This window comes from Montipora capricornis, chromosome 10, assembly GCF_036669925.1.
Source record: "Montipora capricornis isolate CH-2021 chromosome 10, ASM3666992v2, whole genome shotgun sequence".
Classification (NCBI taxonomy): domain Eukaryota; kingdom Metazoa; phylum Cnidaria; class Anthozoa; order Scleractinia; family Acroporidae; genus Montipora; species Montipora capricornis.
Genome location: NC_090892.1, coordinates 2,698,001 through 2,710,500, shown reverse-complemented (window position 1 = coordinate 2,710,500; position 12,500 = coordinate 2,698,001). Strand labels below are relative to the sequence as shown.

General features: G+C 39.2%; 1 protein-coding gene across 4 annotated transcripts in view; it reads left to right on the top strand.

The window, feature by feature from the left end:
- The window catches only part of LOC138018811 (uncharacterized), a 67,587-nt gene that overhangs the window by 92 nt on the left and 54,995 nt on the right, over positions 1 to 12,500 (top strand). For 2 of the 4 annotated variants that reach the window (XM_068865491.1, XM_068865490.1), the window contains exons 1-17: positions 568 to 947; positions 2,795 to 2,860; positions 2,941 to 3,012; positions 3,555 to 3,620; positions 6,328 to 6,399; positions 7,182 to 7,250; positions 7,737 to 7,808; positions 8,150 to 8,233; positions 8,330 to 8,401; positions 9,067 to 9,138; positions 9,703 to 9,786; positions 10,378 to 10,455; positions 10,549 to 10,626; positions 11,536 to 11,616; positions 11,813 to 11,866; positions 11,992 to 12,063; positions 12,228 to 12,305. In XM_068865491.1, coding sequence (XP_068721592.1) covers positions 640 to 947; positions 2,795 to 2,860; positions 2,941 to 3,012; positions 3,555 to 3,620; positions 6,328 to 6,399; positions 7,182 to 7,250; positions 7,737 to 7,808; positions 8,150 to 8,233; positions 8,330 to 8,401; positions 9,067 to 9,138; positions 9,703 to 9,786; positions 10,378 to 10,455; positions 10,549 to 10,626; positions 11,536 to 11,616; positions 11,813 to 11,866; positions 11,992 to 12,063; positions 12,228 to 12,305 — 1,478 coding nt within the window. In that variant the 5' untranslated portion in view covers positions 568 to 639. Of the gene's footprint in view, positions 127 to 567; positions 948 to 2,794; positions 2,861 to 2,940; positions 3,013 to 3,554; positions 3,621 to 6,213; positions 6,276 to 6,327; positions 6,400 to 7,181; positions 7,251 to 7,736; positions 7,809 to 8,149; positions 8,234 to 8,329; positions 8,402 to 9,066; positions 9,139 to 9,702; positions 9,787 to 10,377; positions 10,456 to 10,548; positions 10,627 to 11,535; positions 11,617 to 11,812; positions 11,867 to 11,991; positions 12,064 to 12,227; positions 12,306 to 12,500 lie in introns of those variants that run through there. The other 2 variants (XM_068865492.1, XM_068865493.1) reach the window with 2 other exon arrangements.

The following is a 12,500-nucleotide window of genomic DNA, read 5'->3' as shown; positions in this document are numbered from 1 at the left end:
CTCAAGTTTACTTGTAATTTGGCGCCCATCTTGTTGAGAAGGCTAAGAAGCCGATGGATCCTTCAAGGCCATATGCGAGTTTCAGTGCTCTTTATATGCCATTAAGAGCGATGACTCCAGATACAGGTAATTATTTTGGTCAGCAAGAAGTCTTTGAGTCAACCAACGTTCGGTCCGTCTATGCTGTCTGATCGGACGCTCGTATTCCAACAACGCTAGCTGGATATTCAAGTTATGAAGTCTGTACATACAGTGCAGATTGTACACATTTGCCATTCTAGCCTGCATGCAAGTCCAACAAAAGCGAAAGCCTCATCTTGCCTTTAATATAGCGTGATATCGTGACACACTTCTAGCGGGAGTAGGAGAGTTTTCTTTTGTACACATTGATGCGTGTATGACAGGAATGCAAATTGCGTGCGACCCTAAACATAACGAAATAAATTTTACCGGAAACAGATATTTGTCTGAAATGTTGTCACAAAAAAACCAATTTTGTCCACTAGTGCGTCCCGGGCCTTAATTAACCTTTCGTCTGGTATTTATAAATAGTAGCAACCCAGGAATGCTGTCATGTTTACAAAAGTGTGTGCTGAAATGGGAGCCCCTGATGACTGAACTTCCAAGTGCTTTGCCATAATGCCTTTCACAGACATTCTGTGCCTTCATAACAAAGCATTCATGCGCTTCCTGGCTACTGCCATATTGCTAGACGTTGCTGGAGCAGTTCCAAGCCATGGCGGGCAATGGTTTCTTGGTCATAGCTATTGGACTTTTCGTTATCCATCTTTAGGATACACTGAATGGGACGGATTTTGGAACAATCATTACAGCGAACGAATTTGGTACAACAGATCTTCTTCGGAGACTAAAGACAAAGAATGCACCAGAGAATGTCGGTGCGATATCAAAGAAGACTTCAAATGCCCTGATAACCTTGAAATACTGTAAGTGGTATCTTTGTGTTTGCGAATTAGCGCTATACCTTGCTTGAGAACATTATTATATGTCATAATAACCTTTGTACCGAAAAGGCAAATATTATCAGCTAGATGACTCCGCATCATCACAAGTAGAGAAACAATGTGTAATTTTTTAAAAAGCACGAGTTCACTTTTTAATCAGAAGCCTATCTTTCCTTTTTTTCTTGATAAAGAGAGCCACTTCGTGACGGAACCAAATTTTCATAGCGAGCAAATGTAATGGGCCGCCTTGAGAGGATAAAAATCGCGCTTTAATGTCGTCTTGTTTGACGATCATGCGTTCTATTGTTACTACTTTACCGAGTTCCAAGGGGCTTTGCAACTGGAAAGTGTTCTCAAGAGAATTCATAAAAAGAACGAGTATTCCCAAAACATGAAATAGCTCTCGTGCTGGTGACTAAAGAACAAACTGAACCATTTTGAAATGAACGTATTATTATTATTTACAAGTTTCGAAAGTTTTATATATCAAAAAACTATCTTCTCATAACTAACATAATTGCCGTTCCATTCGCTCACTATCAGTATATCTCCTCTTACTTCCTCTCCTTGCGCATTTTTATCTGGGCACGGTGCTCAATATACGCTGCCACAAGGTTTTCGGGGACAATGTATTTATCGAAGAGATTTATCTGAATACTTTCTAATAGCCTCACTGTCCCCACTGACTCGTTCACTTTCCTCAAACAATCGCTTAATCTGAGCTCGAGGCTGGAAGTCGTCCGGCCCACCTCCATTGGTGGGGGTTGCACTCTAAGAGAGGGAGGGTCAGATGTTTTTGTTTGGGTATTTCTGAAGGCACTTTTTTCGGCGCAAAAAAATCTTAAATACCTCGGCCCACTCCCCACAATAAAAGAAATACCTTTCCTAAACAATGCACAGTCGGTCTCAGTCGGTTAGTGCGCGACCTTGTTGCAAGAGGTCCCAAGTTCGATCCCTAGTGACCTCATATCCTTGTTTCGACTTCTTTCCATTCTGTGTAGATTCAGGTAGCTTTGAATACTTTTAAAACGGAGCACTGGTGGAAGGAGAGGAGTAAAATGAACGCACCGTCGGCTTCCTGGGAGAATACTCCATAGAGAGTAAAGGAACTTCCGACCTTAAATAAGATGTACCTTTACCTTTACCTTGTACAAATAATTATCTCCTTAGCCTCAGTTTAGACATGATAGTTTCAATTCAGTTTGCTTCAGGAATCATTTCATCTCACCCCAGTTGATGAGGTTTGCACAGTCATCAATTACTAACTAGTGTAGATGCAGAGACGTATCGAGATCGATGGAATTTCAAATCGTACAAAAGACAACTGATCCGACCCCAAATTCCACTTTACATTTAACTGTCTATATGTTTGCTCGTCTCCGTGCGCCTTGTAGCAGGTGAAGCCTCGTCCATTAACTTTTCTTGGTCTGCTGCCATTTTTGCCCAGTCTGCATGCACACCGCAAAGATGATTTCGATCCTTCCCTCTTCTCCGATTCTACAATTTAGCTCGCCAGGACGTGCCCTGTGTTCTCCTTTGGACTCGAATTTTAATTGAGACGTATTCCAGGATGGATTTTTATATTTTCAAAGCGATTTAGGAAGCCTCTTTCATCTCTCATTGCATTAAAAAAGGGCCCGTGGAATAAAAATTCCCGTCACATGTCTCAGTGCACAAAAAAATCAAAGTTGCCGTCGGTTGTGTTTCTTAATGGAATGCCACTTCTCTTTTAATTTATTGCGGCAGTGTAGCACACGACCCTTGAGCTCTTAGCTTTTAAAGTCTTGTTATAGCGTATAAATCTATCTCTTTATCTGTTTATTTTCTAGGACAGTACAAAATTACATCATCAAGACCATAAGAAATGGACAATTACCTAAGCGCTTGACAAAAATGTAAGTCTGCTGTAGTCACTTAATTAACTAAGACTGTGCCATTTCATTCTGAGGAATTTGTCGGCTTTTTTTTTCTTCAGAAGAATTCTCAAGGCTCAACTGAAATATATCGAAGAGGAGGTATTTCACAACCTGACGCAATTAGATAAATTGTAAGTACACAAAGAACTCAAGTAAAGTGAAGTAAAATACCGCAAGCATGTTTTGCAGGTTGCAGATTGCAGGTTGAAATTTAATTATAGCTGGAAAACCGCTGCCACTAAAAATAGTTAATAACCCATATACTCATCGGGGGTTCTTACAAAAATCAACCAATCAGAGTTCTCCATTTTGCCTGAAAATTACTTGCCATATCATAAAGCACTTTATTTACCTTTGAAGTAGCTAACATCCCCTACTATTTGTCTACCAATACAGGTTATCAGTATAAATGAGCTCTTTAACGAAATTCCGTATTTTGCTCTCGTCAAAGGTGAAACCAATTCACGTGTCCTTAGCAAGTAAGACAGCAGATTTATCTCAATTTTTTTAGAACACTAATTGCCCGTTGATCCGAACGAGGTTTGAACTAATGAAGCGAAATCTTTTAGAGTTTTTGACCGATGTTGCACAGGGACGCTAAGATGGTGGCGGTGCTCTCCGCTTAATTACACTTACTTATATTTTGCTTGACGCCTTTTCCATGTCGATATAGGAGCCTGGCCATGAATGACCTCGAGGAATTTCCAGACCTGTCTACAAACACAGCCCTGACAGAACTGTAAGCTACTTACTTAACCTAAGAGACAATTATGGCAATAGAAACTTTCGTAGCCATTTCGGTGGTTTAGTTACTGGTTTTCATTCTCGTAACAAACAATAATGTTTCTTGACGGGACACAAAAGAATTCATTCGCATAAAATTAGACCGACATTTCCTCTGGGGCACAAAAATGCCCGCCGTTAAATTATTTATGGCCAATAATTATAGCCGACTTGACATTAGTCATATTAGGGAGCTTAAACACGAGCAGGAGCCCCTTAATTACCCGGGGTTTTCATATCTATTGTACCCTTGAGTCAATCTTGTGCCGTGCCTCTTTATTTTTAGAGCTGCCATATTTTAAAATACCTTCGTTTTACGGATGTGCTTCTTATGACCATCAATGGTTTACCACTGGTCTTTTATGCTTGGCTATTGTGAAAACACCGAAGAAAACCCACTGGGAGCTGCTTCTAAAAATATAAAGATAAGAGACAGGGTTTACTCATAGGGTCAATATGGAAGGTGGTGACTCCAGGTAATGGGCTCCTGGGCCCCGTTTCTCGAAAGTCCCGAAAACTTTCGGGCCCGAAAAGCCAACCGATATTTTAACATATTTTCAAGGTAACAAAAAGCGAAATGAGATACAAAGGGAATTGTGACACCCAGAAATGGCCTGTGAAGTTTCGGGACCGTTCGAGAAACGGGCCTCTGCGACGAGACGTTTTTGAGCTACGGACTGTAACCGGAAGTGTTTGTTTGTTTGTTATTTGTGTGAGCAGCTTGAAGTTTTGGCAGCTATTCAGCTGATGTGGACCTGCTATACACACCCATCCATACAATCACAAAGGACAGCCACAAAACCGGGAACTCCATCCCCTACTCTTCTCGAATTGTGTGTGGGTTCTTTAACGTCCCACAGGGAACTTATGAACATGGAAGATATAGTAAGGGGCCTATGGTTTATAGTCCTTATTTGAGAAGACTTGAAAGTCTAATCATTTGCGGGTGTAATTACAAAGGCTGCTCTTTCTCCACAGTTGTTTTAAGACAACGAGTGTTGCTCCGGCCGGAGTCGAGCTCACGACCTCCCGCATGCTTTGCATCCCGGTGCTCAACCGAGTCACCGGTGTGTGGCTAAACAGCGGTTAACATTTCTCATGCCAAGACAGTGGTCTCTCCCAGATTTTTAAAATAATCGTCTCTAATAGTGAAAACTTACTTAGCAATATACGGTAAATGTCACAGTGAGCGTATGTGAGAATTATACACTGGAAACTCGGAAATAATCCGAGCTCCAGATAGAATTTGAACCCATGACCATCCTTGATCAAGTCGGATGTTCTAACCACTGAGCTACTATAGAGACTATGGTAGGCACGGGTGAAATGTCATAGCGTCAAGACAACTTCCGGTTGGCTTCCATGGGTCAAATACGTTGCATGCTTAAAACTCCTTATTATGTGCCGGACTACCTAGTAATTCGTCGACCGAACAGACATAATGCCAAATAACTGACAAACACAAAACAAAATACCATAGAGCAAACGTTTCTGCAGATAAAAGAGAGGCCAAAAGGATCGTGGCTCTGGGAACGAGATTGAGACTAAGCAAGTGATAATAGTTTTGTGCATGCGTAGCTTGAGACCCTAAATGGGGTATATACACTGTACGTATTTTACTCTAATCCGCATTTAGATTTCAGAAATTTTGAGGAATTTTTCCTTCAGTTGTCTACATATCCTCATCTAAACACGAGATGGAGTTGGGAGAATTCGAGACAGTTATGCAAAGCTGAGACGTAGTCGAGGGTTTGCATGACTGTCGAGAATTTTCTCATCTCCCCGAGTGTTTAGATGAGGCTATGTAAACAAGGAAAACATTGCTTTTGGACATATTTTTCAAAAATAATTCGACAAATAAAGGAATATGCTGGATTTTTTCACTTCTGATTGAAACCAAGAGAGTATGAAGGTAAGAGAAGTAATCCCTCATATTGGCCCTATTCCCATCGTAATCCCTCTTAAGTTATTTTTAGATCTCCTGCGAGATCCGGTATTACCACGAGAGTTAATTGATAGCCAATCAGATGTCCCCATTTTCGCGAACGATGCGAATCATTGGGTGGGAATTCGCTCAGCTGTCAACATTGGTACAAATGGGGACATACAATTGGCTATCAATTAACTCTCGTGGGAATACCGGATCTCGCAGGAGATCTAAAAATAACTTAAGAGGGATTACGATAGGAATAGGGCCAATATGAGGGATTACTTCTCTTACCTTCATACTCTCTTGTTGAAACAGATTTTCTTGATAAGCGCTCATATTTCCTACCAGCCTATCAAAACGCCCGTCTGACAACACATAACCAATCAAAATTCTTGCGATGTCAAACCTGTGTTTACATACTCTCATCTAAACACAGCTATTGACCAATGAGAATGCGCGTAGTATCCAAATTATTTTATAACATACTTTATCTCATAGTTAATTATTGTTGGATGTCGTTCAGAAGTCTATAGTGTATTCTGATTCATGGTAATATGGGCCAGCACGACTTGGTTGCGATAATAATAATAATAATAATAATAATAATAATAATAATATAAAATATGGGACTCGAGAGAAATACTCAGTTATCAGTGGCAAGCGCAAAGTGCATTGATTAAGGTAACTAGGATTATATCAATGCAGCGATATTCGTATTGATTTTTTTTTTCAGGGATTTGTTAAGCAACAAGATCAGACTTTGGCGTTACAATTACACAGTATTACCTAAGAATCTGGTCAAAATGTGGGTTTATTATCAGTACTATTCCTGTTATTAAGTCTATTCTTCAATTCTATTAATGCTATTCCTGTTAATTGTGTTGACAGTCAATTATCGTTGTGCTGTCGATTTTGCGCATATATTAATTTTAAGAAAACGACGAAACCTTTGAGTTTATAAAACATGTTTCGACAGAAACTTCTGCCATCCTCAGTTAGTCAGAATACAAAGCGATGGAAGCTGAATTTATAATAAATAGAAAATGCTAATGTGAAAAATAGTAACAACCGAATGAAGTATAGCGTGAAAATGTGGGAATCAAAAAGATAGTTTAAGTTTGACATGGTCAGTAATTGTTGATTCTAACTGAAGATGGCAGAAGTTTCTGTCGAAACATGAAAGGATGAATCTACCAATTTTCTACAAACATGGTCGGTTTGAATTACAATAAAAGTGGGCTGTAGCAAGGAAGACGTCAACGTTACCAAAAATGTCATTAGAAATCAATTGATTTGCGCGATTTAAACTATTTCGCGACTAAATACGCACGGGGCCATCTTATTCGAGCTGCACAAGTTTGGTAAAGAAACCTATCATTAGTAGTAACATTGGTAGGAACACCTTTGTAATCTAATGAGAAATCAATACCTCAGTCAGACAGGAGTTCGTGACTTAGTATGTAGTAAACGGACTCAGTCGTCCTCTCGTGAAATTTCCGAATGCATTGAATTCCTGGTAACGAAGTATTGGTATTATTGAGAGTTTACTTTTCATTTATTTATTTATTTATTTATGTTTTCTTTTAGAATTCTCATAGACAATCAACTGGACTGGATTCCAGACAACTGGTTTGATTTGCCAAATCTGAAATACATGTAAGAACATTTTCGGTAATTTCCACTCTAATTAGCTATGCTCAGATGGAGCGATAGTCCCGAAATTCAACTCTACCACTCTTTGCAAATTAAACTTGTTCCTAGGACCTCTCTATAATCCAAATCGAAAGTAGAGGACTCGGGAACAAGGTCATTTTTAAATAGCCTCCTGGGTACCCCTCTGCAAGTTGTAGCTCTAAATCTGTGGTATCATGTGAGGGTCGCAAAGTGAACTTCGGAGTGTTCAGTGATATATGCCCACCCTCGTTAAATAAAGTTCATTTAACTTTTATTGTTATTGAATAGATATCTTTTACACCTTGTTTGCTCAGGCCGTAGTGTAAGTTACTTATCGCCCGCGTGCGCTGGCTTTAACTTACAGTAAGGATCCTTGAAGTCGGTTTAGTAATATATTTGTTGTTTTACTTATTTTTAGCAATGAAACTTCCTTGGACTTTTATTATTCTCTTTGTATTGTTTTATTAGAGCCCTAAGTATGAACAAGTTAAAGGCATTTCCAGGGACAGCTTTTATCAATTGTAGATCATTGCAGTATGTGTAAGTACGACTAAAAGCTACTAAAGTTGCTCCACTTTTGGAGACTTCCCTATATATAGAAAAAATCAGGTGCTGCGAGAGATAGCAAACCCAGCCATCTCCAACATAGGAGCGTAGAACAAGTATTAAATCCTTGCTTGCCAAAGGACACGTCCAAGATAACGACTACAATTTATTCATCTTTGAGCAGGCGTCATACGGGACAACAATACTCAACTTCACAAAAATGACAAGGTGTTACTTAGAAGACTTAAACTCATTTTTTGACCTTCATGAATTAAAGTTTCCTTTGGCTGTTGCTTTTATGCACGTACTATCTATTTGTTATCTATATTTTCCAGATCAGTTGACTTCAACGACATAAAGCAACTTTCACATCCAAATTTGAAACAATTCTTTGGCAATGACTCTCAGCTGTTACATTTGTAAGTTATGTTCGTAATTTACATTTAGTGCGCTTCAACTGATCCTACAACTGAGGACACAAGCACTAACGATAAATTACTTGCTTCAACCTTTAGAAACGTTAGCAACAACAAAATCGACAGGATAGCTTCATTGACTTTGCAGCATTTGAGTCACCTAAAAGTTTTGTGAGTACACAATCGATTACTATAAGTGAATTCGTCAGTTGCGGATCCAGACCAAGAACAACAATTCTGCTCTTTTTCGGTTTTTGGTGTTGTTGTCTGCAAAAAGTGTAAGACATCTTAAAAGGGCCTTACTTTTAACGTCCAAAAATAAGGGGTTGGGGGGATCCGCCACTGTTCCTGAATATCTTTTGCAAGGATAACCTTGATTTTTGGAAACAAAAATCCTAGAAAACTGTGTGGGAATTAATGTGAATAGGTTTCAGGGGTTTTTAAGAATCCTTTCAAATATCTAAGTAGCGTCCCATACGTTTGCTTCCCGAAGGAACGATTGTGAAATCACTGACTTAGTCACATGACTTCCGGTTGCGGGTTTCCACTGTGGTATTCCAAGTACAACTAGAGTTACTCTGTGCACGCTGCACTGACCTGTTATCAACTCGGGCTTACCATGACTCTTACACACCCGATGACATCACCTTCATTACCGTATTGCGTTATGATATTGGACAATTACCACAAAAACCAACGGCTCCGGCAAGCAACTGGCACCCACTGAGGAAATGGGTTATGGCCGGACCTGTTTACCCCTGTTTCTTCCCGATAAACTTTTCATTCTAACTTTTGTTTGTGGAATTTTGTACAAAGTCAAACTTTTTTTCTAATAGGGAGCTTCATGGTAATGAAATCCAACTGATTGGAGCCAAGGTTTTCTTCAATATGCCGGAACTACTGCATTTGTGAGTATTTTTTTGGTAAATTTTCCACCATTTCACATTTCCAATAAATAAATAAATACTGCATTATGGTTAAGAAAATATATGTCGAAATGTCGCACCGCTAGAAACCCGCGTTTTTTTTGGCGGGAAGTTGCATGGGCTGGAACCCGCGTTTTTGGAGGGAAGTTTCATGGCCAGCACACTGCATTTGACAAACGAGCAAGAATTTTGAAGTGAGAAGGAAAATATTACAAAGCGACAGAGCACAAGAAAACAGGCGAAATATCAATGACAAACAACGAGAGAGAAAGAGCAAGAAAGAGCCCTAATAAAGAGAGGAAATCATAGTGAAGAGCGGCGGAAGAAAGAGCAAGCACGAGCACGAGAAAACAGGCTGAATAATGGTGACCGAAAATGACGAAAAGAGCAGGAAAGAGCACGGGAAATCAGACTAATTAATACTAAACAGTGGTGAGAAGGCTGGACTGGTCGTGTGGTAAGCAGCCGGACTAGTTATAAAAGTATGTGAAAACAAAAACATTAGTAAATAATAATTTAGGAGCTCCGCTTATATCTCGGTTTTAGAGATCTAAGAGGAAATAAGATGGAGACCATTACTGCTGAGGGATACAGTCCTGCTTTTGAAGACCTCCCTAAGCTGAAGTGCTTGTAAGTAGCAAAATAGCAAGAGAATTTGGTATTTGCTTTTTCTAATCCGCAAGGCAAATAAGAAGAAGCTTCGATTAGTTTAATGGCCAAAGCTATTGCTTCAACTAGTGGACTAATGCAAATCCTGCATTTTAATTGGCTACGCTACTAGAGGACTATTAGTAATAGTCCTCGAGTAGCGAAAAGCGTGACGCTTTCTTTCGTTTTATTCCCAACTAAATATATTTTCAACTTGCATTTGCTAACTCTGTTATTACCTTTTCTGTCCGACTAGTTGGGTGATACTAAAACAATTAGACCCTTCGCCCTTAAGGGCCACGGGTCAATAGCCCATTCGGCTTCGCCTCATAGGCTATTGACCCGTAGCCCTTAAGGGCCACGGGTCTAATTGTTAAATAGGTGCCACCTTCTTCCGTACACGACAAGCCCGATTTAATGATTCGAGCCCCTGCTTTCTCTTATGTCTTAATCTGTTATTATGCCTCTAGTCTCGTTCTTTTTTGAGGAGATGCACTGATACATGTACAGTTTCGGCCAAAAGTTCCTTTAATTTTTTTTTATTTAAACTTCATATCACTTATTTTCTTGCAGAGTTCTCATGGCACAAGATCCTAAAACACGTCATGTGATGCACAATTCTTTCGTCAGCCTCCCATCATTAGAAGATTTGTAAGTAACATTTTTAAAATATAATTATATGGTATTTCAGTACAATAGACCTCTTTTAATATTTCAGGTTCATGATTTATATGTTTTTTTTAGATGGCTGAATGATAATAGCCTTGGAAGCTTCCCTCATCCGTCATTGTCATACGAGACAAGGCCTTCGATGAAATACCTGTAAGTGCCACTCCCCATTCCATTTCTCGCAGATTAATCAATCATCTGAGTGAGGTGTTGGTTTAAGTGGGCCTCGCTATGATTACCACTTCTATAGATCTCTATAATGAATTATCCTTGTGGTATTTTTCAATAAGCTGCTGGTCGTCTGGATGAAATTAAAGAAATATCAATACATTTCTCCGAGTAATCAACAGTGACAGGAGCCCGGTAATGAGCTCCCGGCAGTGACTAATACCAAAAAGAAAAAAAAATCTGTCAGGTGTAGGTTTCGAAGCCACGACTTTAACTGGAAACCATATCAACAATTCCCAATTACTCTCTCTTAAAACACTACGCCAATTTACTGGAGGGTAGGGTAGGTACTGTAAAGGTAGCAAGAGAAGAGGCGCACTCTCCTCAGCAGCAAGGAGGTCACCATGGCAACCGAGCCACAGTCCATCTCCCAGGGCACCTGTCAACACATCACTGACATTAGTGTATGGAGTGTATTTTAAAACCCTAAAACATGAGAGGGAGGGAGGGAGGGAAAGCAAGCGAGTAAGCAACAAGGGGACGCGGTCAAAGCACATGGCAATGCCCCTGCAAACCTTCCTGGGGTCCCTCTGCATTGGGGTCCCGCTGCATTGGCTTGGTTTTAACCAAATGATATTTGATTGATTTTTTATATTTAGCCTTATGAAGCATTAACCTAAAGTAATTGATATTTAACCTCATAAAACGTAGTAAATCGTCAGTTTAGCAAGTTAGCACCTGAGATTGCTTAGCCATTTAGACAACTTGATGGGTAACGAAAAAGGTGATTTCTCGGCTATCCTTTGATGAAATAAATCGAATGAATGAAAGAATTATCCTCAAACCAACCAATTTTAACACAGCCACAAATCATTTTCATATCATCTTTTCTAGGCACTTGGAAAATAACCAAATAAGAAACTTACGGAGTTACGATAAAGGCGACTTTCCACCAGAATTAGAAAATCTCCACAGGTAAGGTCTATGAAAACAAAATAATTATATTTATGTATACTATAGTTTCCTCTCACTTCTTGTCTAGATATTCTCAACCAAATATTTAATTGTCCAATGGCTATTTGGGATAACTGGGTTTGAAAAAAGAAGATGATTTTACCAGTCAGTAGCTTAATAAGTATCTTACCTGAATGTGCTTTGTTCAACATTCTAGGGATTTAAAAAGGAAACAAAAGCCGTTTGAGAAAACGAGAAACATTATTCAGCTGTAAGTATTGCATCAAGGAAGTTCAATATTTATAAGATCTCGATTGTGTACTCTTTTAAGTTTATCTCCGTCTTGTGTTGGCCTATTTCTAGTCCGAGAATTTTGACGAAAACCTTCATTTGCAGGTTTGTCCACTCTAATCAGATAACGGAAATCGGAGAAGAAGACCTTTGGTTACTAAACAAACTGCAAGAAATGTGAGTATGTCAGTTTCATCACTTTTGGATAAAGAAGTTTTCTATTAACTTCACCAGCTATTCTTCCTGTACAAGCCACTGTCTTAATTAAAACCGTTTACATGAATTGGGTAAAACATTTCATTAAAAGCGCTAAGTGTATACTAAATTTCTGTTTTCTTTAGATTCCTTAGTTACAACAAGTTGAGAAATTCAACTGTACACCCGGAAGCGTTTCGAAATCTAACAAGGTTGACGGTTTTGTAAGTGAATGCGCATATTAAGTTAATCAGACAGTAATTTAGCTCACTAGCCAACAGCCTCATAGTATAATTCCATAGGCCAGCCGATAACTGAGATATTCAGCAGCATTCGCTTTTTGATAATGCCAATTTCTCAATCACCTTTTTTCCAGTTTCCGCCAAAAAACGCTTATAAGCGATTGAAAAACGCAAGCA